This window comes from Stegodyphus dumicola, chromosome 5, assembly GCF_044657685.1.
Source record: "Stegodyphus dumicola isolate Sdum_Otavi_A_Nest chromosome 5, ASM4465768v1".
Lineage (NCBI taxonomy): Eukaryota > Metazoa > Arthropoda > Arachnida > Araneae > Eresidae > Stegodyphus > Stegodyphus dumicola.
In genome coordinates, this window is record NC_140772.1 from 107106312 (window position 1) to 107133126 (window position 26815).

Below are 26815 nucleotides of genomic sequence, written 5' to 3' on the forward strand. Positions count from 1 at the left end.
TACCCCGTGAAACAGCTTGAAATGCTCGAATATTTGATAAGATGGGCGCTGCGATCACGAAAGCTGGAGGCAGTGTCTAAGCATAGCTCCGAAATTTTTAAGTAAGTGTTTCAGTAAATGTTTTCAACTCTCTAAAAAAGTTTAATGCACCTTTCCTATGCAATGTCTCATTCATCAAATTGATAAGGAAACTTCGCTTCTTCGAAACTTCAAACATCTGTTTCGCTGTTTACTATCAACACGTGAAATCCAAAAGAAACCCTGACACGGAATATTCAGATAAGTAACATTCTGTTCTCTATACAATATCTTATTCTCTATCACTAAAGTGCCATAAAATTTCTTTATTTATTATTTTCATAATATTCTAACATTATACAATAGTTAGTAATAGTAGCAAGTCATGTGGTTCTTTTCTTCGTAACTATCCCGTAGAGACGCAACATTCCTTATCAGTAGTCCGTTCTTATCAGCAATTCACACCTTTCGGAGGCCCTCCCGTCTTCGTGCTTAGGAATTTCTCGAGAGGAAAAAAAAAGGGGATCTCTTGACCATCGACGAGTATAGATTGTGATTTTTGTAACTAAGATCCCCGACTTTTTTTTTCCAGGTATCAAACTTATAATTATGAGCAACTATAAATACAGTGTGACGGAATTTGTTAAACTTGTACTGTAATAAATTACAACGGTTAAATTAATAAATTAATTTTATATTTAACTAATATTTAAGAAAAATAAACTGTATAATTTATTTTTGCTGATATGCTCTCACACTGTGTATGGATTTATGATTTTGTCAATTACTGTTTTTCTGAAATATACATGAATTTTTTGGGAACGGTAATAGTTAATGTTACTTTAGTTAAAATATTATGTACATGTCTGTGATCATATATGTCTTTTCTAGTTAGGTCTCAAGCTAAGGGCATACACATTACCATGTACTTTTCCTCTTCGCACCTATGCCTGATTTCTCGCTCATCTGTGCAGAAAGACTTAGCGGCTGCAAAACAAGAGATCAGTGTACTTTGTCTGTCTGTCTGTCTAATACTTGATATGAAGTTAGTAAAATCTGGCAACGACCATCTATAGTAAACTCAAGCGCGGTGCTTGAGTCATTTGCTGTATGTTATTTATTTTTAATTTATCTTCCTTGTTGCATTTATTTTATTTGTTTTTCTCTATGGCCAGTCCTCCTGTGATTATCATCCTCTTCAGCAAGCTTGTTCATAAACTGTAATATCAAATGTCGGTGCTGAAAAGCGTCCGGTCCAATGAATATGTGTCCGTCAAATAAACGTAAATTGGCGCCTGAATTATGTTTAAAAGGACAAGTATATTTCATTTGGTCAACTTATCAAAATCTGCAGGAGTTACAGAACAAAATTTCTTTACTTGGCGGTAAAGTAGATGAATTTTTCAGCCGCGATATTACAACCGTACTTGTTGAAGATATTCATCTTTTAGGATATCAGTTCACACCTTGTGAACTGTCTTCAAAGCCATCGTACAACCCCAGCGGGGTAGTTGCACCTGCAGGCTTCAGCCCGGGCGGATTTTTTAACTTGCCGTCAACATCCAGAGGTTATAGTTTACTTCCAAATAATTATAATTCTCCATATCGCGTTATATGTAATGCTAGACAATGGGGTATTCAGATCTTAGGAATCACTCAGTTTTTATCTTGGATTGATCCGCATGTAAAATCCATCGCGCACCAGAAAAAGAAGAAAACTGAAAGTTTTGCCAACCTTAGTGGGTGCTATGTGAAATTTGAAAGCTGCCAAAAAAAATATCGACCATGTTACAAAATGTTTAATAATAACCCAGAGTATTTAATGCCATTAAAAAATGCAAATATTTTAGTGAAACCGGATACTTGTAATGTAATATTAGATCAGCCGTCTGGACAAAGGCAGTTGTATTTCAATCATATGGACAGTAAAGATTATGTGAGAGATTCAAATGTTCTGTTGAATGCAGGAGAGAAAAAAGCTGTTAATGCCAGTAAGCTGAAGCCCAAAGAAGAAAATAATTATTGTGAATGCTGTAGGACGCACTTTACTGATTTAAAACTTCACATTAGAAGTGTCAAACATCAGACTTTTGTTTCAAATGAAAAAAATTATGAAAGTGTTCATGGCATACTAAAAATGTTACCATCAGCTCAAGAATTCATTGAAAAGCATAAAAAAACAGCTCATGAAGCTGATTTAGTTTTCCAAAACAGTGATTTACTACAAGAATACAAAGAAGACATGACTGTGGTTGATTTTTCCATGCCGCTTAATTTGCAAGTGAAAAAGCATGATTCACCACCGCCACTGAACCTGAACAATAATAAAATGGAGGCATCTACTGCATCTTTTAATGCAACAGTAAAAAATGAGGAGTTAATCTTTCCTCTTGACTTACAAATGAAAAAGCTCAAAGAAATTAAAGAGGAATCATATCCTGTTAAGCGAGAAGCTACTGATGATCAAAATATGATAGCTTGTAAAACTGAAAATATTTTACAGCCTAAAGTTGAGTTAGCCAATAATGCAGACATAATAGATAAATTGGACAACAAAGAGTCAAACTGTAATCCAGAAATATCCGAGGAATTGCCAACGAAAGGTGCCACCATCGATTCAATGTTTGACAAATCTAACTGTGCAGATTTGGCACAATTGTGTCTAAAGAATTTTGACAGTTATTGGCTTGATAATTTACCTTGTGAAATGGACGATATTATGTTTGATGATAATATCTTTGATTTTGATGATGGGAAACAGAAACTAGAAGAAGAACCTAATAAATGTTTACAGCCACTTGAAAATTGTACTTCCACTGATATTGCTCAATCCCCATCTGTGAACTTTGGCATTTCTGCCTCTTGTTTTAAAATGCAGTGTAGCACCACAAATGCTTCCACGTTTTTTAACAGCTCAATGAACGTAAAAGATACAAAAAATGGATCAGACAAAGAATGTGAGAACTATCTTTCTTCATGCAGAGTTGAAGAAGATGCTAAAGAAACATTTTTACCGATGAATGTGACTATGGGTTTGAATCAATCACTGGTCGATACAAAGAATTTTAAGCTCAGTAACTCTTTTGAAATAAAACAAAATCCGTTTTACGAAAAGAAAGCAAACACTGATCTTCGTCCATCGTTCTCCTGTGTCATGTCTGAAAAGATGTCAGAACAAATGTTTTCTAGTGACAGTTCCAATGATGAGGATGGAAATGTGCTAATAAGTAATGCTTTGAATATGATTGCAGATAGTGACAGTGATAATGATTCTATTTCAAACTGTGTTAATGCTTTCAAGAAGCATCAGAAGGAAAGTCTTGCTAGTGTAAGTATCGAAATCAGTGTTGTTTTGTATATATCATATTTAAGTAATGATTTTTTTTAAGGCCAAACCACACATCTGGCAGCATATTTTTTGGGTTTGTTTCCCCATGCTTTTGGCTTGATACAAGATGTTCCACTACGAATGCTTTGGTTATAGATTTTAAGGTTTTTGCTCCCTTTTTACTAAAATCTGATTGATATTTAATAATTTATTATTCTTTTATCAAATATACAGGTTTTTGAGGAATTCTTCTGTTATCAGGGGACCGGATTCAGAAATGTATGAATATATGTGTTCATGTACGAACATATGTATGTGCATGTACATAATACACACACATGTGCACATACATACATTTCTGAATATGACCCTTTTATGATCTTTTAAAGGTTTTTAATATTTAGCCTTTACTCAGTGATTTTCAGCATAATTTTCCTGTTTAAATTTTATTTGATCCGAACTGTTAATAGTATGTACATATGTACTTTGATTCTATGGTCTGCTACATTTAAAGGTACTTAAAACAAAAATTTTCTGACTATAAAAGTATAAGAAAATTACAAAATGAAATTAATAGATAGTATATAGTAAAATTTAGATAGCTGATTATTTATTGATATATTTTATGCCAGAATCATGTTAGAGGAAATCAATTCAGTAGTCTGAATTGTGCATTATAATATGAATTTAAGTCAAGCTGGTGTTCTTTTAATATCACATCGCTGTGTAGGGTTTTTTACATTTAAGTTTGGCTACTATGTCTTGTAAATCACATTGGTACTTTCTCATTATCTGCAGTGCCAGTTTGTAGCATTAAATTTCTTGTAAAGTTTTAAGCTATTTGAAGCTGATCTAAAATATACCTAATTGGCGTTTAAACATTTTATGATACTGCACCACCAGTTTACAGCATTAAATTTCTTGTAAGGCTATGAGCATTTTGTAACTCATCTAAAAAAACATACACCTGATTGTCTTTACTTATTTAGCGATTGAAATATACGGCTAATCTTTCGAATATGGTAACAGATAGTTTGGCGACATTTTGGTAAGGCGATAAAGGTTACTTGCTAGGACTTTAGCAGTGTACATGGATAAAGTCAAGAGTGTGCGAAATGCCATTTTTGTGCAATTCTGAAATGCTTTTTTGGCACAGCTTTCGTATAGCCCACCCGGAATTTTAAACAAACAAAAAAAAAAAAAAAAAAAAAAAAAAAAAAAAAAAAAAATCGCCAAGGACGGCGATAAATGATATGATCTGGTAACCCATACTATTCACCAAACGCAATGTAAACAAGAGGATGGAATTACGGTTACAGCTAATTTAGTAGTCAGTTACATTTATTCAATTTCAACACAAATTACCAACATATCCGTTTACTCAAAGTTTAATGCACGTGCCCTCTATTCCTACTTTTCCAGTATAGATTTCTCTTAAAATTTGTCTCACGCTGCGTTGCAGGAGGAAATACAACATTTTAAATTAGAATTCTACTAAAATTAATATCTAAATACACAATTTGTAACACTGTTATTGGCGATTGTTTAACACTCAGATACCGTGAATACTATTTTGTATATATTTTTTTGGCTACTTGAGGTGATATTTTTGCGTTTAGTTATTGCTTGCTCTCAAACTGCTGTTAGTGATGTTGTAATTAAGTATCAGGAGATTATAAAGGAAAATTTAAGGTGGGAATTTTCAAACAAGCGTAAAATTTTGGGAACAGATATTTTATGTATGAATTAACAATAGAGTATGAACTTTTTAGAGGATTTTTGATGGATTGTCGATTATTGAAGGATAATGTGTTCTGTGAAAAATGTAAGATACCATGCTGGTTGGTTAGTCAGAAAAAGTCATCGAATGGTAGTATTTGCAAGAAATGTATGGCTGAAAAATCAATTAGGCTAGGATCTTGATTCGCCAGTAGTAAACTCGATTTTTCTAGAAACATTTTTTTTTTTTTTTTTTTAACACCGCGAATCAATGGAGTTGCTTATGCGCGAATTTCAGCAGTTCTCCAATTTCTTTTAATTGAAAGCAGATTTCTTAGTATATGAGCAATAATAAGTTTTATTTTAGAGTTTATTCAATTTCTGATTTTTAAGTGAAAAGAGATCACTATATACATGGGCAAAGCCAATGCAGTGCACAATGCCGAGGTTATGCGCGGTGCCTAGTTTGTGCAATTCTAGGATGTTTTTTTAAGTGAAAATAGATCTATGTGTACATGGGCAAAGCCAATGTAGTGCGCAATGCCGAGATTGTGCGCGGTGCCTAGTCTGCGCAATTCTAGGATGTTTTTTAAGTCTATAAGTAACTTTTACCTCTTTATTATAATACGTAGTGTTTGCAATCGTAATCGCACTTGATAATATGAGTTCTTTGATAATACAGTGTCTCACAAAACTGATGGGACACTTGTGCTTTACAGAAGGAAACTGTAATAAAATTAATTTAAAAAACATGTAAAAATTTTTGTGGGTGTGTTTTATACTTAAATTTAGTAACAATTATTACATAACATAAATTTTCTCAAAATATTAATTTAATAAAAATACAATTGTTTAGAACGGAGCAAAAAATGGTTCACATAAGTGATGGGACACCATTAGATACTACTATGTACTATGCAACAAAAATCGTCTAAGTAAGCAATAAAAATATTTTTTGTGGTTTTTATTTTTACTCAAAAGCAATTGGCTATAATTTATAAAATCGTCTGCAGTATTTCTCTTCAGTTTGTTTTGGAATTTTTGTATTTTTTATCTCTGTGCAGCCATGAATGCTAAACGAAAAGAAACTTTGCCTGAAATTCGAAAATTAGTTATTAATTTGCATATTGAACGCGGAAATTCTATTAGAGAAACTGCTGAGACAGTTAACCTGAGTCATTCAACAGTTTTCAATATCATTAAACGATATAAAAAGAATCATATGATTCAGGATAAAAGAAGATCTGGCCGACCATCAAAGCTTATCCAATGGAATAAAGCGAATTATCGTTCGAAATATAAAAAAAAAAAAAATCCAAGAATGAGTGCTCCTAAAGTTACTGCTGATTTACAAGCATTATATGGAGTAATTGTTAATCCTGAGACTATTGGAAGAGTAATTCGATCTGCTGGATATCACGGTAGAGCAGCCAGGAAAAATTCTTCGTGAGTGAAAAGAATAGAAACCCCAGACTGGCTTTCGCAAAATACAACATAAATAAGAATTCTGATTACTGGAATGAAGTTATATTTGCTGATTAGAGTAAATTTAATATATTTGATTCTGACGGTAGGATCTTGGTGTGGAGAAAACCCAGGGAAGAATTTCGCGAACACACCATTTCTTTAAAACAATAATTAAAATCGGTGCTTCAAGAAGAATGGGGTAAAATCACTCCAGAAATCGCAAAAAAATTAGTCGAATTCAACCCAAGAAGATTAAATCATGTTTTAAAAGTAAAAGGAAATCCAACAAAATATTAAAACCTTTTATAAAGTAAAATTTTTGGATAAATACTATTTGATGGAAAAGTAAGTGTCCCATCGCTTATGTGAGCCATTTTTTGCTCTGTTATAAACAATTGTAGTTTTATTAAATTGATATTTTAATATTTTGAGAAAATGTATGTTATATAATAATTGTTACTAAGTTTAAGTATGAAACACACCCACAAAAAATTTTTACATGTTTCTTTTTAATTTATTTTACTACAGTTTCCTTTTGTAAAGCACAAGTGTCCCATCATTTTTGTGAGACACTGTATGTGTGTGTGTATGTGAAGCATTGGGTTGATCTTTACATTATGGTAACTTGGCGTTTTTTTGGCGAAAATTTGGCGACCAACTCTCCTACAGCAACCCTCTATTTTTTTTTCCCGCCGCCATATTGTCTTCACGAAGTAAAGACATGTTTCTTTTCTTTTTATCTACTGAACACTTCTTCCAACAATCTACTAGCCGAATTACACGTATGCTAGAAATTTTATCTAACAAAACTGCTTAATCATGACAAATATTCCATGTAAAATTGGGAAAAAGTGCACAATACCATACTCCTTACGCGTTTTTCAAAATAACACATACACATAAACCATGTACATGCCGACTTATTTTTACTTAAGAAAACATCCCAGAATTGCACAAAAATGGCATTGCGCACACTCTTCACTATATCCATGTACACTGCTTTTTTTCTCATAAATTAAAAAAATTTCACGAAAATACATGACAATTTTCTCAATCTTTAAACCCAGTAAAAAGAACATATATGAAATTACCTGATCGCAAAAAAGTGTTTACCCTTTCCAAATATGAACATTTCCACATATAAAATAAATAAAATATCCACAAACTTTTACCTCTAAATCATCTATTACATTATACACGTCACCAACGAATTCATACCGCAAACATTACAAATACTTAGTATCAAATATTTAAATTATTTCCATGCACGTTTACTTCAACTTAAACGTGTACCAAATTCCTACAAACATAAAATTCACAAAATAACTATCATTTAATTAAAATATCACTAAACCATGTACACGTCGACTTATTTTTACTTAAAAAAACATCCCAGAATTGCACAAAAATGGCATTGCGCACACTCTTCATTATATCCATGTACACTGCTTTTTTCTCATAAATTAGAAAAATTTCATGAAAATACATGACAATTTTCTCAATCTTTAAACCCGGTAAAAAGAACATATATGAAATTACCTGATCGCGAAAAAGTATTTACCCTTTCCAAATATGAACATTTCCACATATAAAATAAATAAAATATTCACAAACTTTTACCTCTAAATCATCTATTACATTATACACGTCACCAACGAATTCATACCGCAACCATTACAAATAACAAAAGTGAAAATAGGTCGATGTGTACATGGATACCGTGTGTGTGCAATTCTTAAAAACGCAGCAAGCAGTGGCGATTCTGCACTTTCTCCCAGTTTCGCACCTAATCTTCGTCATGATTAAGCACTTTTGTTCCATAAAAGTTCTAGCATAAGCGTAATTCGGCTAGCAGATTGTTGGAAAAAAAATGTTGAGTAAAAAAAAAAAATGCCCTTTACTTTGTGAAAAACAAAATGGCGTCCAAAAAAAACAAAAACTAGCAGGTTTCTGTAGCAGGGTTGGTTGCCAAAAAATCGCCAAGTTACCATAATCCAAAGATTAACCAAATATGCTAAATCAAATGCTATGTTTATTGAATGTACAGTCAAAAGTCGTTAATCCGGACTCGTCGGGACTTCGGCAATTCCGGATTATCGATTTTTCCGGATTATAGATCATCAGTTTAAATCTTGTAAGATGGCATGCAGAAATTCTAAAATTAAAAATATGAAACCGTAATTTATTAAATAAAGAACAATTATGATCTAAAGGGTATCAAAATTTACAAAAAAAAAAAAAAGCTTAATATTTATTTGTTTACTTTATTAAACATTTCTTTCAATGTAAATTGTTTAAGTTGCTTCGTTTTATGTGATAATACTTTCTCTTTAATTCTACGAGGGCGCTATCCAGAAAGTAGATTACGTTTTGGAATAAAAAAATAAACAAAGTATAGGAAACAAATTTTATTATATACAGATGAAAGCCACACTCAAATACTACTTTTCTACATAGTCACCATACAAATTAAGGCATTTATCGTAGCGATGTACGAGCTTGGAAATTCCTTCGTCGAAAAATTCGGCCGCCTGCGCCTTCAACCACTTCGTTACCTCTTCTTGCAGCTGTGCGTCGTCATCAAAACGCTGCATAGCCAGCCACTTCTTCATTGCTGGGAATAGGTGGAAGTCGCTCGGTGCCAGGTCGGGACTGTACGGCGGATGAGGAAACAACTCCCACTTAAAAGATTCAAGAACTTTACGAGTGACATTTGCCGTGTGGGGCCGGGCGTTGTCGTGAATCAACAAGATCTTAGAGCTCAACATTCCTCTGCGCTTGTTTTGAATTGCTCTTCTGAGTTTTTGGAGAGTTTGGCAATACCTTTGAGAGTTTATTGTAGTGCCTCTTTCCAGGAAGTCCACAAAAATTACACCTTTTCTGTCCCAAAAAACAGTCGCCATCATCTTCCTTGCCGACATTGTTTGCATGCATTTCTTGGGTTTTTGGGGAGAACTTGTGTGCCCCCACTGCATTGATTGCAATTTCGTTTCACAGTTCACATGTTTCACCCATGTTTCGTCACCAGTAACGATGCGATCGAGTAAAGAGTCACCATCCTTATGGTAAGCGTCCAAAAAGTTCAACGCTGCAGCCATTCGCTGATTTTTGTGGTCCTCTGTCAAGATTTTTGGAATCCATCTTGCACAAAACTTGTGGTAACCAAGCTTTTCGCTGATGATTTCGTGCAACAAACTTCGCGAAATTTGTGGAAAACTCAAAGAAAGTTCCGTACTCCACCTTCAGTGATAATGTTGTCCCCATACACTTCACGAAGCTGCCGATAGATTTCTATCGGTTTACAGTTTTTTGCAGTCAGAAACCTTATTACTGAGCGCACCTCGCAGCTCGCGGGATTTTCAATTAACGCAGACATTTCAAACCGTCACAGTATCTGAACGGAGCACAGCACGAACCTCTCACTAGCACGGCTAGATGCAGACTGAGCTGCGCAACGCTCTGACCCCAAGATGGCCGCACTAGCCCCGCCCCTAGCGGACACAGACGGAAACGTAATCTACTTCCTGGATGGCCCTCGTATAAACAGACATAATTTCTTGTTTAGTTACAAAGTTCCGCTGTTCAAGTCCCGTTAATTGCTGTGCCGAGAATACCGACTAACTTGTCAATCGAAATTTTTTCGTTTTCACTAACCTCTCTGTCACATTCTTCATGTCTTTATCCATCTTTTGCAGCAATTCCACTTTTTGTTTGATGGACATCGAAACATACTTTCGTTTTGTAGATCCTTTGGGAGCTCCAGCATCGGAAATTCTATTTGGCATAATCGAAAGTTCAAGTTTACTTTTATAAAATTGCTCTTACAGTCTGCAAAAAATAATAAGCCGGATCCAATTCAAAGATTAAGGAATAACGCAATCATCAACATTAACTGAAATAGATAATTAGCTTATATCGTCCGTTATACATAAAACGTGCACGTGAAAACGTATTCTGCACTTGCGCACACGCATATACGCAGTCATAAAGGTCTTACACGCACGCGTAAACGCCTATGTGCATGTGTCAAAGCGGAGCATGCGCAGAAAGTTTTTAGCTTTGAGGTCCGGATTGTAGATCATTCCGGATTATGGGTGTCCGAATTAACAACTTTTGACTGTATAAAAATGTGTGTGGCAACCTCTAACACTCTATTGGGAATTCTAAAAATATGCTGTTTTTAATTATTTTGTGATTTTGCTGTTGAATTGAATTTTATGTGGGGTAAATACAAAGAACTTGATAGTTAATTAATAAATAAAGTAAGACAAAACAATGTTTTGTATGTCATCTTATTAAGAAAACTGAAAATTGATATGATGAACTAAGAAGAGACTGATAAAAATAGAAAATTGATGGCAGCACTTAACACTGAATCAGGAATTGTAAACATATGCTGCTTTTAAAAATTTTGTGATTTTGTTGTTGAATTGTATGTGTCATATGTGCGAAGAAAACTGTGTGTAATAACAAAACTAAAAAGGCAAAAAATGGGTTAGCTGGAGACTGTGAACAGATTTATTTACTTCTTTTGAAGTGGATTGATTGAAATAAAATGTAATTTATGATATATATGCTTAAAACATTTAGTATTTTTACAGAATGACATTCTATATTTTTTCACTTTTCTAATGGAAGATTTAGATTGTTCCCATGTTTAGTCTAAATGTCTAAAATTCTATTTGGCATAATCGAAAGTTCAAGTTTACTTTTATAGTATTGCTCTTACAGTCTGCAAAAAATAATAAGCCGGATCCAATTCGAAGAACAGCGCAATCATCAACATTAACTGAAATAGGTAATGAGATAATTTTAGCTTATACCGTCTGTTATACATAAAACGCACACGCAAAAACGTATTCTGCGCTTGCACACATGCATATGCGCAATCGTAAAAGGTCTTATGCGCACGCGTAAACGCCTATGCGCGTGTGCCAACGTGGCGCATGCGCAGAAAGGTTTTAGCTTTGAGGTCCGGATTATAGATCATTCTGGATTATGGGTGTCCGAATTAATGACTTTTGACTGTATAAGGTATTTCTCCTACCTTCTTGGCATGCCTTCGTGATGTGGTGGTCTGCACACTGGGCTGGTATTCCAGAGGTCCACGGTTCGATTCCCGGCAAAGGCTTTTGTGAATTTTTCATCTTTCCTTCTTCCAATAATACCTAATACAGTCAAAAGTCTTTAATCCAAACGTCCATAATCCGGACCTCAAAGCTACAAACTTTGCACATATGCATATATGCATGCGCATATGTGTTTACGCATGTGCGTTTAATGTATAACGGACGATATAAACTAAGCTAAAATTATCTAATTATCTATTCCAGTTAATGTTACAGATAGCGTTGTTCCTTAATCTTCTAATTGGATCCGGCTTATTATTTTTTGCAGACTGTTAGAGCAATTTTATAAAAGTAAGCTTAAACTTTCGATTATGTCAAAAAGAATTTCCAATTCTCGACCTACCAAATCATCTACAAAGCGAAAGCATGTTTCGATGTCCATCAAACAAAAATTTGAATTGCTGCAAAAAATGGATAAAGGCATATCCTTTGTTTCTCTAATTCCGAAATCTGTTTATCAATTTCACGCTGCTCTGCGGGGGAGGGGGGGACGTCACATCATTCAATGAGTTGGAAGTTAATCTGGCAGCAGTATCCTTGTCTTCAGGGCAGATGTTTTTATTTTATTCGGCTTATAATTCCTTACTAATTGTAGTATTTCATCTCGATGTACTCCGTCTTTGATATGATTTAAATCAAATTTCTCATCATTATAAATATCACGAATACATATCAAATAGTTTTCTAGTTGCAATTTTCCAATTTTGACTGTGCGTAATGTATGCTTTACGCATGCGCGTTGATAGAAATGTTTAATAAAGTAAACAAATAAATATTAAGCTTTTTTCTTTTGTAAATTTTGATACCCTTTAGATTATAATTGCTGTTTATTTCATAAATTACGGTTTCATATTTTTAATTTTATAATTTCTGCATGCCATCTTACCAGATTTAAACTGATGATCTATAATCCAGAAAAACCGATAATCCGCAATCGCTGAAGTTCCGACAAGTCCGGATTAAAGACTTTTGACTGTATCTCTACAATGGCTCAAGAACTAAAAGGGTAGTGGATGATGATTTCTCCCCACACAGGATTTGGCGATTGGGTTTCTTAAAAACCCCAGTTACCCTTTAAAAGGGGGAGTATATAAGGTATTTCGTCCACCTTCTTGGCGTGCCTTCATGGTGTGGTGGTCTGAACATTGTGCCGGTATTCCAGAGGTCCATGGTTCAATTCCAGGCAAAAGCTTTATTAATTTTTCATCATACCTGCTTCCAAAAAGTACCTGGTGTCTCTACAAATGTATTATTATTATTATTATTATATGGGCACAGACCCGATCTTCCTAGCCAGCACAAGCAGGACATATGATAAAAAAACAGGACTGGCAAGGGGGAAAAACAAATATAAGAAAATAATATTAATTTATGCAATTCAGTGTTCTAATCTTATCACATGGACAGTCATTTATAGAAAGGAATTTTTCCTGTTTATGAAAGAATTGAAAACTGACAGTTTAAAAGATTCATCTTATATGTCTTAGTGCATCATACATAGGGCTGGCACTAGGCACTTTCCTACCTGATGCAATCTCTGTGGGTCTTAAATTCTGCTGCCTAGTGCCTTCCTAAATTCTAAAAGTTTTGCCAATACTAGATTTTTGTTGCTTGACGTGTCATTAAATTCTAAAAATTCTGCCACAAAATTTAGGCTCTTAATATATATCATTTCATATTTATTCTGGATGTTCATATTATTAAAGAAATAAAATTAGCAAATTTTTCTATATGTTCAGAATACATTTAATTTTTTAGAATAACAAAACTCTCTAATTAAATCCAAAAATTTTAAAAAGAAAAGGAAACATATTAAAGAAAAAAAAAAAAAAAAAAAAAAAACTGAATACATAAAAAGGAAGAAAATTATTCTTCAAAGATATGTACATTTATTATTATGTAAATTAACTAGTTATTTATAATTTCAGCCTTTACTATAACTTCCCCTTTCCGTTTCCTCACCAGAATGTAAAGTTTCTAAACTGGAGTTTTTGAACTGTAAGACAGAGTGTGTTTGTGACGTCCTCTTGCACGCTGCATCCTGCCAACTCTGATAATTTGTAATTATTTTTCTTTGTGTTATCGTTGCCAACATTTGAATTTATAACAACAGTAGAGTTACTGAGCCACCATAGATTCGAATTAAATTGTGTAGTCTGACTGTTAGTCCACATTTTTACTTTGAATTTGACTGTTCCTGTTTAATTAAATCACCACGAGCTGTAGTTGATTTTATTAGCTTAAGAATGTACTTTTATGTTCTAAGTTCTTTTTAAATAAGAAGTTTATTTAAAACTTTATCTGACTTAGACAGTAATTTGCTTCACATCTGACAGAGGTTTCGGACGATTTAATTTTTGCCAGATCAAGTAAAACCTCATACGTACGTTGCTGAGAGAATGACAAGTTAGGAGATAAAGCACGCAGAAACTAGCAGGAACATCAGATTGCATTGTTTAATTTACTTGACCTTGGCTACTAGAACTTTATGGAAGTGTCTAGCAACTATTTACTGGTCTTATTACAATTATAAAATTTAGTTTCAAAGAATGGTTAAAATATCCTTTTATTCACTCAAAGAAATAGTAACAGATGCCCCCCTCAGACTTAAAGGAAAGCCTCCTCTTAGGCTTTAACATAAGATAGAAAATAAGAAACTAAACTAATTCTAACTAGCCAAACTTTAGGTCAAGCTGTACAGAGATAGCTAACTGAGTTGGCCTGTAATTAAACCTCATTGACAAAAACTAACAGGAACATAAGACTATGGCCATATGTTGTTTAAAACAACAACGTGGCCCGAAGGCATAACACACTCTACTGAGAACTTTTGAGCTTTGCTACAGAAGTGACTGAACTTGCCATTGGTTTTACTTCATTTACATAAAATGCGATACTGAAAATCTCATTCTGGCATTGTAGATGAAAAACATTAATTTAAAGGAAAGGGTTTCAAAATTAAAAATGGCTATTAGAAAATTAAAATAAACCCTTCAAAATTAAAAAGATGCATAAATTTTTTGTTGTATGTTGTTTGTTACAAAATATAAATGTTTTGTAGTTTTTAGTGTATAATTATCCTAATATCATTTAAGAATTAATGTCAAAAATTATATGTATTTTAAACTGTGAAAAGTTATTAGATTGTGATTTTGATGGTGCTTTTTTGACAAATATTTTTAAAATATAAAAAAATTTAACAGAGGTCATGTAAACTTATAATGACTAAGGGTATCTAACTACCTAATTTAATTATTTGTAAATAACTGCTCATCCTTGAAAGTTATATCTGCATATTAAAGTGAGTTATTGCTTTTCTTTAATATTTATTGTGGTCACAAGATACAACACAAAAATATAAAAATTAATGCAAAACATTCTTTGCATCTAGTGAAACTTAAAATAGTACAAAACAACTTATCGCTTCTGGTGCTTTAGTGGCTTATTGGAACTCTAATGTTACTAATTATTTGAACTAATATTAACTGAGTTACAACTCCAGGAACTCTATACAAAGCTACAACATGAACTGCATCAGACAGACAGAGCACAACTAACTTTCAAAACTTGCCAAACATGCCTATATCATCAAGCTTTCAGGTTTATTCTAATCAACAGATCCCTCTCTAGGCAAGCAGCAATGGTAGCAACAGTCAGTCTTCTGTTACGAATCATGCTGATTATGATTTTACTTCTCATTTTAACCTATGCTATTTACTAAACCTCTAGATTGACCAATTACATGACAAAATGATACATGAAAGAAAAAATCAGCATAAAGCTAACTGTTAGTAAACCGTAAATAAAATGCTACTAATCTTCTTTCAAATATGTCCAGCTATTATAAGTGTAAAATATTTAATGCTACTTGATAAATTTCATAAAGTTGATTTTATTCTCAAATTTTTTTATAATTATGTTTATTAAAATATGTTTAATAATAATGCATCCTACTTATCTATTTTATTCTTAGGATGGTATTACAAAAGTGAATTTCAGGCATATATAATATCTTTAATTGAATTTATAGCTCCCATTTGCTGATAGGTCCTTAAAAGTCCTTAATTTCCATGTGCAGAAATGCATACAAACCCTGAAGACTATTTATTATTATTTGAATTATGACTATTTAGTAGGTTGAATCTCTGCTTCAGTGTACTGATTGCCTGATCTATAATAAAGAAAAAGATCTACTTTATATTTCTCTTTTGTATCTTGTACAGGTTCATGTCTACACTTTCATATGAAAAAATTGTCCTATATAAAATTTCAAAGTTAATAGCAATACATATAACAAAATGTTGTACTCAAATCGGTTTACTATGCTCCAAAAAATCACAATTAAACATAAATACATAAAAAAAGGCCAAATGCGGTTGAAAAAATCATTGAGTGAATTTAGAGTATTAATAGCCCGGGTACAACAAAACAACACTAACTTACCTCTAAAAAGTGCTTTTCATATCCGTTACACTGTAAATGTTACATAAACTGTATCGCTACCACAATCCAAATGGACCCGGCAGATATTATTGCATGAATAAGACGTTTTAAATCTAGCTGTCTTTTATTAGAGTGTAAAAAAAAAACGCTTTTTAAAACCTGTGAGTGGTGGGTAAGCATTTCTCACTTCACATCACTCGATCCCATAAATACCTAGAACTTTATCTATTCTTGTCTGCTATTCATCTCAAACTATAGGAATGGTCAGAAGCTGTCAATTCCTGTTGTGTTTAATTTTATTTTACTATTCCTTTATTTTCTAGGTTGAGGCAATGGGAATACATTCTAAGCTTTTTTTTTTTTTTTTTTTTTTAAAGTTTAGTTTTGCCACTATAGTCCTATCATATTTGGTTTGCCGCCTACCACTTAGGACCAGCCCTGTTATGTATCATAATGTATTATGAGATTGGCGATTAAAATCATGTTTTAATGTGAACTTTTTTCGTGCATTTCTTGTACATTAATGGAGTTAAGCCTGAATTATATTTAGCCATTTATTATGCTTACTTACTACTATTTCCTGCACATGTTTAAGGTTTACCAGAGTCCAGAATAAATAAATTCCCACATATACTTGAAGCTTAGCTTATCAGTGCTAGATGTCAGTGAGTGTTTGTGGGTCTGAAATTCTGCTGCCAAGTACTCTCTAAATTCAAAACATATTACCATCCTTTAATTTTTGTTACTGGGTGCTTTTTCGGAAGTCTAAAAATTTTGTCTTCCCTAAATTCTGTTTCCCAGGGAGGCCGTACCAGCTGTGGTGCCGGTCCTAAACTTAACTGAATATCAAATCATTTATTGTCATTTCAAGCAGCACCAAATGCTATCTTATTTGGCTTATGAGTAGCATCTGCAAAATCTTTTTATTTCTCATATGGAAATAAATTTCAGTACTTCTTTAGGCTAATCTTTGGAATATGGTAGTTTGGCGACATTTTGGTAAGGCGATAAAGGTATTTTGGTAAAGCTAGGACTTTAGCAGTGTACATGGATAAAGTCAAGAGTGTGCACAATGCCATTTTTGTGCAATTCTGGGATGTTTTTTAAGTGAAAATAGGTCGACGTGTACATGGATGATGCCGTGTATGTGCAATTCTTAAAAACGTGGCAAGCAGTGGGCGATTCTGCACTTTCTTCCAATTTCGCACCTAATCTTCGTCATGATTAAGCACTTTTGTTCCATAAAAGTTCTAGCATAAGTGTAATTCGGCTAGCAGATTGTTGGGAAAAAAATGTTGACTAAAAAAAAAAAAAAAATGAAGCCCTTTACTTTGTGAAAACAAAATGGCGTCCAAAAAAAAAAAAACTAGCAGGTTGCTGTAGCAGGGTTGGTTGCCAAATTTTTGCCAAAAAATCACCAATTTACCATAATCCAAAGATTAACCCTTCTTTGTTATAGCAACTCCCAACCATATTTGGCGATTTTAGATTTGCACGAACATCTCAGCTATAATTTTGCAAAGCTCGTGAAACACCAAATGTAAGCACACTGTAAAAATAAACAACAGAGAATATAATAATAATAATACTCACATATCATTTCCTAAGAATATTTTTAAGAATCCTTATTCTTATTTTATTGCATGTAATTGTTCCAGTGAACTGCAGCACTTTCATGCATATTAAGCTGTTTGTTTTGCCATTTCATCAATGTCAACTCCTCTACCCAAGAATAAGTAACAAACGATATTTTAGAACCATTAAACCTGTTTCCAATACAGAGGCACTTCTTATTTCAATTTTTAACGTTGCACCTCTAAATGGTTTTGTCGGTAACAATAAGTTTCGTGTTATGGCGATTTTCATATACAGGTTTGTCAGGTAAAAGGCCTCTTTCTTGAAATTCCATCTCATTGCTTGGCAAATTAATAATTGTTAACATCATATTTACAAAAAAAAAAAAAAAAAAAAAAAAAAAAGGTGTAGACAGTATTTTTAAATAAACAATGGGAATTTGAAAACCTCAGCAAAAATTACACATGGTGAGAGCAAAAATGCAGCATGGTACTAATATACAATTATGTGGCAAGATATAAGAACACGCAGTCAGTGCTAATATATGATCTCATGGCGAAGTATAAAAACAAGCAGCCAGATTTGGACAAGGTATCTCATTTCATTGGTGATTGAATCTTGGGGCCAACAATAACAAAGAAGTACTGAAATTTCTATTAAATTTTACCTTGTCAACACACTTAAACACGTCAAACAGAGTTAGCTGTAGTCTATAATCATGGCCAAGCATAACTGAAACATAAAAGGCTAAAATGCTGTTTGATATTAGGTTTCTAATTTTAAAAACTAAAAATCAAAATTGTTGATATACTGTTGTGCAAGTCAGTTGTCAAGCTGCAGTGTGTTGATAGTCATGCAGTGATAAAAACAAAGAATAACAAATAATGATTCGCCAAGTTGGCATCAGTGCCAAAGTAAAATTAAGAATCGGGCCTCTCTATGTGTTTTATTATGAAAAAATATCCAGTGTATAAACATAAAGCATTAAAAATATTTTAAAAAAATTAGGCTGATAATGTGGGGACTCTAATTATAAATCATTCTGGATATTCTTCATCCAGATTTCTGGTTTTGTGCTGTAAAGATATTTCTAGAATTTCTGAATGGTGCATCAGTTTTTAAAAAAACTACTTTATATCTGCATTTCAGTGTGCATGAAATTCCAATATCTATTGGCTGATTAATGGATAAGCAGTTTCAGGGAAAGAGTAAAGCAGAAACGTTATTATTTACTAATTAATTAATTAAGTAATTTTGATTAAAAATAATAGATAGAACAAAATAATAAGCTCAGCTAATAATAATAACAAGCTTTAAATCAGAAAATTAAAGAAAAGCAAATTTGCTCTATTAACACTAATTCAGAAGTCAAACAACAAAAATCAGCGTTATATTTACAAAATTTTCACAGGACTAGTTTCGATGGTTTTACCGAACCACCATCTTCAGCTGCATACTAATTCAGAAGTCAAACAACAAAAATCAGCGTTATATTTACAAAATTTTCACAGGACTAGTTTCGATGGTTTTACTGAACCACCATCTTCAGCTGCAAAACCACTAATTCAGAAGTCAAACAACAAAAATCAGCATTATATTTACAAAATTTTCACAGGACTAGTTTCGATGGTTTTACTGAACCACCATCTTCAGCTGCAAAACCACTAATTCAGAAGTCAAACAACAAAAATCAGCGTTATATTTACAAAATTTTCACAGGACTAGTTTCGATGGTTTTACTGAACCACCATCTTCAGCTGCAAAACCACTAATTCAGAAGTCAAACAACAAAAATCAGCATTATATTTACAAAATTTTCACAGGACTAGTTTCGATGGTTTTACTGAACCACCATCTTCAGCTGCAAAACCACTAATTCAGAAGTCAAACAACAAAAATCAGCGTTATATTTACAAAATTTTCACAGGACTAGTTTTGATGGTAAGACTGGAGGCTTGACTTATTGTCAGGGCCTCTGCTAGGGGTTTTGCTGCTCAGTGCAGTCTCTAAGGATCCTAAATTCTACAGATTTTGCTGCTTGGTTTTTCTCTAATTTGTTAAAATTTTATCACAGGTGTGGCTACGTTGCCTCTCACATTATTGTTTAGGTGAGATAGAAAATGTTATTTCCACAATCACCCAATGACCAAAAGCTTATTTGTGGCTAACATCAATCCAGTGTCGATCCATGTATTGTCATTGGCCAATAGGTGTTTGGAAGGGACATAAGAAATCTCATTTAATAGCAAAAAAAGTTACTTTATGGTGGAACTGCTTTTTCTTGCATATTATATTCTCCGTTCCTAAATTTTATGACTTTTTTTTTTTTTTTTGTTGTTGTCAGTCATTCGGATTTTAGATTATTCTGCATGTTAGACGAGATTTCGTATTTTGTATTGAATTAACCCTTTCACCATCCTCCCCTGTCTGCGAAAATTTCTCCCTAGTGGCCCTCTGTTTTTTGCCGCATGTAGTGTTGTTTTCTCTGTACAGATATCACCATCCGTTCGCAGTGGATGAATAGAAATGAATATTAAGTCAAATTATAAGGAAATAAAACATGATTATTATTTTGAAAATATATTCAAATTGCACTAACATTTTTCTTGAATAGGTAACTTCATTTCTTTATAAATTTTTCACATTATGCTAAACATGGGGGAATATATAGTCCTACATCATATTCTTTACAATAATATTGTGTTTCTCTACACACCTTTTTCCTTAACAATGTTTTTCTACAATAGATGCAACATCTTATTGGTTCTTTCTGATTTGCAGTAGGTGGAATATGGTCTATAAAGTGCCTTTCAGTAAGGCGTGATACATTACAGCTGCTCAAACGACACACTTTCTGTGCATTTCTTGTTGGCTTGCAATATTATTTAATAATGATTTTGTTTACAAGATGATTTTGTTTTCAAGCTTGAAAGACAAGTCATCTAATTTGCCACTACTTTTCTTGTACAAAACATATGCATTAAATACGACCATATCTAACAAGTGTCGGGATATTTTGGAATAATATTTCTTTCAACAGGATAATTTGATAGCATCTGATCCACTCCTCCCATTTTGTTGTAATCTTTTACAATTATTGGTATTTTTACATTTCTTTTCTGTGTTTCAATATCAATCATTGAGTTATTATGGACTGCACTCATCAAACATATATCCTTCTTCTCTTTTCACTTCACAACCTTATTTTTTTTCTTTTTCTGCTGAGTAGACGTTGAAGCCATCTTTCACTGCATCTTACGCAAAATGGCGCGAATATTCATTAAACCCGTTGCAAATTCAATTAGAAATAGAATGCCTGGTTAGTGCTGCCTTCTAGGATGTATTAGAACAAAAAATAAATAAAAACTGAAATAAGTAAACATTTAGAAAGCATTTTAAAGGTTTAAAAATTTTTAAATATAGAACGCTTGAAGCACATAACGGCCACTCTGCATTTGAACATGCTAGACGTGTTACGGACGACGAAGAGGTTAATATTGTGAAAACTTGGGAGAAGGCCTCAACTGGAAAGTACTATTGGCTCTAAAATTGGGAAATTGGCTGTGTATACTTTTTCCCTTATAAAATTTCTTATTTCTTTTAAAATGCTTCTTTTTATTATTATTTATGAAGCAAATAGTATCTGTGAGTTGTAAAGATAGCCAAACAAATGTTTTTTACCAGTCACAAATCTCTTGATGACTTTTTATGAGTGTGAGGATAGTCAGAATGTACCATCAAGTTAAATCGCAATCAAAATGTTTGTGGGCCAGTGCCGTTTTGGTATTTATTGTGCCATTTTGCATCTCTCCGTAAGCACTCAAACAAATTGACAGATATGACTTTGTGTAAATTAGCAATGAAATGCTGAGACTGATTTAAAGTATTCCAAGAAAGTGAAATCCATTGTATTAAAAAAAAAATGTGATTAAGTGAAAAATCTGGCTGCACATGTGATGTTTATCAAGACAATTACCACCAGGAAAGAAAGCAAACCAAACGGCAATACTTTGCACTGAGCAAATATACCTAAGTGAAAAGATGCGCCAAATGGTATTCCTTTTGACAGACAAATGTAATTATACATGTAAAACTTAGGTGAAAGAGTAGCATTAGTCTTTTAATAAAATTCCATTCATTTGTGGGATATAATACTCTTTTCTCAGCAGGAAAACAAGTTGTAAATGTAGGAGGAGTTGCAACAGTTCTATATGGAAATCGGTAGATAGAGCAAAGTGAAAACTATTTAGTGCCATTTCTTGAAGAAAATAATAATGAAATGGAGAAAAGTAAGGTATTTCTGATAGCCAATCATATTTGCATGAAAGACATTCCACTATTAGGAAATAATTTTGTCCTCTGTTATGGGAATATCATTCAGATCTGTTTTTGTAGAACTAGAAATGTGTTGCTGAAGAAGAAAATCGTTGAGAAACGTTGTACTTTACTCTGCCGTGTGTGACTTTACAAATAGTGACAGGTGATAAGATTCCAATTGAAGGTAAAATTGACATCATTACCTTTGGAAATGAGACCTACCAGCACTTGGCTTTCATTGCTAACATCTTGGATGAATTAATACTTGGACTAGACTTTTTGCGGAAGTATGTACAATTTTACACTAGACTTTAAACATAACAAAATGCACTTAGCAAAGGAAGATATGACTGTGTTTGAAATGAAAAACAGCGTTCCTTCAGCTCACCAAGTAACAGCAAAAACAGATATCACCATCCCTCTGGCAGAATTATTAATAACCGGCTCCACAGAAAACAATTGCTTCAGATTTGGAATAATTGAATACCCTGAAAATAGCCCAAAAGCTGTATTAGGGGCATCAACATTAGTAGACTTTCGAGAGACTTCATCCCTATGAGTGTGGCGAATGTTAGCCACACACCGAGAAACATTCAAAAGGGTGAAGTGCTAGCAGCATGCACTCCAGTTACTTGCATTTACAAAGCCCCACTTGAAATTCTGACTGAGGCAACTAGTAAATTAATGGAAGAACTTCTGCAAAGTGCAAATTTAACCCACGAACAAAGACGTGGGTTATAGAAAACAAAGAATTTAAGGATCTATTTTCTGGAACATTCAGAGATGTTGGCTGCACCAAACTGATGCAACATTGAATTGGTATGGGGGATCACTCTCCAATCAGGTAACATCTCAGATGTCTACCATTCACAAAACAGGAAAAGGTTAATCTTCTGAAGGAGATGCAAGAAAATAACATCAAAGAACCATCCACAAGTCCATGGGCATCTCCTATAGTTCTCGTATGGAAGAAAGATGGCTCGATAAAATTTTGTGTTGATTAGCGGAGACTAAATAATGTCGCTAAGAAAGATAGTTACCCTATTCCTAGGTTTGACGATACTCTAAACACCTTGTCAGGACACAAGTGGTTTTCCACTCTGGACCTCAAGAACAGATACTGGCAAGTGGAAATTCATCCCGATGCTAGAAAGAAAACTGCGTTCACTACTGGCCAAGGACTCTGGCAGTTTAAAGTTATGCCATTTGGACTCTGTAATGTCCCTGCAAAATTTGAATGCCTGATGGAGGCACTGCTTCGTGGCCTATCTTACAAACCCTATCTGGTCTACCTAGATGACATCATTATAGTGGGCCGTAGTTTCGAGGAACATTTAGAAAATATCAGGAAGGTGTAGCAGAAATTGAAAGATGCCAACCTGAAGCTGAGTTCTTCAAAATGCAAGTTGTTCCACAGTGAAGTCCCTTATCTGGGGCACATCATCTCCGCCGAAGGTGTCCGCACAGATCCAAAGGTCTCGACAGTTAAGGACTGGGAACGCCCTGTGGATATTCATCAACTGCATAGCTTCCTGGGACTCTGTACCTATTACAGAAGATTAGTGAGGGGGTTCTCCAACATATCAAGGCCTCTGCATAAATTAACAGAGAATAAACAAAAATTCATGTGGACTGAGGAGTGCGAGAAGTCCTATAATCAGTTGAAGGCAGCACTAACATCTATGCCCGTGCTCGCATATCGTAAGACCGACAAACGATTTATATTAGGCTCAGTTGCTAGCAATGAAAGTGGGGGATCTGTTTTTTCTCAATTCATTAATGGTGAAAAGTGAGTATAGCCTATTGGAGTAAGTGCTTGTCCAAACCGGAAAGGAATTACTGCGTCACCCGTAAAGAATTGCTGGCTATCATAAAGGTCATAGAACATTTCCGTCATTATCTCAATGGCAGAAAATTCTTAATGCAGACCGATCATGCTTCCCTAACCTGGTTACTGAATTTCGAAATCCTAGGACAAATAGCCAGATGGATTCAAAGACTCCAGGAATATGACTTTACGAGATAAAACATCATAAACACTCCTCCCACGGAAATGCAGATGCTTTATCCAGGAAGCCTTGTCCTGCACACTGCAGGCATTGTCAACAGCTGAGGCTAAATACGGGTTGGCAAATCCTAGCATCCCGCAAATAACATCTTCAACATCAACTGATCCAGATCCGGGGAGGGATGAAAAGGTTAGAGAAGATCAATTGATGGATCCTGACATTAAGCCAATAATAGAGCTGAAGGAGTCATCCAGTACAAAACCCAAGTGGCAGGAGATTTCCATCTTCAGTCCTAGAACTAAAAGGTACTGAATTCTCTGGGACTCACTCCACTTCCGAAATGGAGTCTTACATCAACTATGGGAAAGCAACAATTAAACTAATAAGAGATGGCAGCTGCTGCTTTCTCAAAAACGAATACCCGATTTTCTGAAGGAAATGCACATCAGCTCAACAGAAGAGCATTTTGGCTATACGAAGACTCTAAACAAGGTTTGAGAGTGCTTCTTCTGTAATTTGGCGAAAATTTGTGTGGAGAAGTGGTGCCAATTTTGTAATGCTTGCACAGCCAAGAAGGGACGTAGCCGGGAAAGGCTGCTGCGATACAATGTAGGATCGAGCTGCCCTCGACATGCTTGGTCTTTTTCCACGTACCACAGATGACAAAAAATGCATTCTCGTTGTCATGGATTATTTTATGAAATGGCCCAAAGTATACCTAATTCCGCTGCCACGACAGCTGAAGTTCTGTTACAGAACTGGGTTTCCAGGCTTCAGACACCCCTCCAGATTCATTCCAACCAAGCCAGAAACTTCACTTCAACTGTGTTCAAAGGACTCTGCGACTTATCGGAAATCAAGAAAGCGCAGACGACCCCATTACATCTGCGGTCTGATGGCATGGTGGAGAGATTTAATCGTACTTTCTTGAACCACCTCTCTTTCATGGTTTTCAAGAACCAAGAGGTTTGAAATCACAAGCTGCCCCCGTTTCTGCTTGCTCATCGCAGTGCTGTCTACGAGAGCACCGATTATTCTCCATCACAGATGCTCTTTTCTTATGGTTGTGGTGGTTCAACCAGTTCTGATGGTTGTGATCTCCATCTGCCAAGTGATCTGCTCTTCGGCCGACCTATGGATGTACATTCCTTGCCTAAGAAGTACGTGCAAGACCTGCAGGCCCATTTGCAAATTTGTATACAGGTTTGCCCGTGAGTGGATCAACATCTCGATGGACAGGATGAAGAAGAGGTACGATGCAAGAGCCGCTGAACATCAGTTCCAGAAAAACGACAAGATGTGGCTCTGGAATCCGAGTCATCATAAAGGTGTTTCTCCCAAACTGCAGTCCCATTGGGAGGGTTCCTATACAGTTCTCAACAGACTGAGCGACATCATTATATGGATCTGCAAGTCCCCCATTTCCAAACCTAAGGTCATTCATTATGACAGATTAGCCATAGTACCTAGTATTTCTCATTCGTAAGGTACCTATACTTCTTGTAGATTAATTTTTCTAGGTAATTTATGTATATAACTTGTACGTAGTTACTTGTAAATAGTGTAAATTATTTGTTTCTGTATTTATGTTATTTGTTTTATTATATTTTGGTTGTATCGAATTTGGCTTGTGATCAATGATTGTACTACCTGGGACATGCAGTCCTTGGGAGGGAGCAGTGTTATGAAATGCCCTGCCGCAGTAAGATAGATTCCTCGCAAAGCGGCTTTAGGGTTGCCAGAAAATGGCAATGGAGGGCAGGATTGCCATATTTGGTGCAAAATCACCCATTTGGGGACAGAATTGGCGATATACCATAGACGGATGAATAGAGAACTTTCTGGAATGAATTCTTACCGGTTTAGCCCAGAATGTTATTGAACGCAAGCTAAAAGCTATATAAACCCTGCTGGTATACCATCGGTCAGTTAGTGCCTAGTCCATTGAGTTAATAGTCAGAGTCAGTTAACAGCCAGTCAGTATCTCGTCCGTCGAGTTGGTCGTCGGCTGTGTTTTGAGTAGGTGTATCGTTGACGCTATTGAGTGTATAGTTATTCACCAGCTGTAGTGTGGAGAGTCTCGAGAGTACGTAGAGTTCCGAGAACAACTGAACCAAGTCAGAAATTGAAATGTGGTGCTTTGCAGTGAAGAAATTTTTAAGTTTTGCAAATAATTTTGCTATTTGTGTTTCTTTCATATTCTTCATCAACAGTTTTTCAGTTGTATTCTCAATTTTGTTAAACTGGTAACCTCTCTATTTTTGTTTCACACAGATGTCTGAAGCATTAGCTTGCAATTCTGGGATTTCTTGTAGATAAAAGCCACTTTGAAAAATGTTTCATTAGTGTTTTAAAAGACTGACCTCATGCATCAAATATAATCAGAGCCGTTCCTAGCAGGTGTGCAGTGTGTAAAAGCACGTGAATTTTATACCATGCATAAGTATTTTTAATTCATTAAATTCATTGTAAGTAGTTGTTATATGTAAATACTTTTCGTACAATTTGTCATATGTAAGTACCTAGTGAGTATTAAACAAAAATTTTGGTAATCACTGAGCATTTTGTTTTTAACCACTTGCGCTACGACTAAACTTCATGGTTGCGATGCCGTGCGCTACAATATAACAAGCAGTAAAGTGTCTCATTTATGCCACTCCACGTCTGCGAGTGCATGTGTGTGTGATTATGCAAAGCCTCGAGGGCCATCTACCTAAGGGGTGGGATGCCTTCGTGGAGTACTTTTTAAGGGAAAATCTCTTGTATATAGGTTACACATGGGGAAAACTACGAAAACGCCCAAGCAGCCA

General features: G+C 34.5%; 1 protein-coding gene across 1 annotated transcript in view; it reads left to right on the forward strand.

The window, feature by feature from the left end:
* The first annotated feature begins 1072 nt into the window (after positions 1 to 1072).
* LOC118205583 (uncharacterized) overlaps positions 1073 to 26815 on the forward strand; it is a 56724-nt gene continuing 30981 nt past the window's right edge. The window contains exon 1 of the mRNA XM_035377874.2: positions 1073 to 3346. Coding sequence (XP_035233765.2) covers positions 1277 to 3346 — 2070 coding nt within the window. The 5' untranslated portion in view covers positions 1073 to 1276. The remainder of the gene's footprint in view (positions 3347 to 26815) is intronic.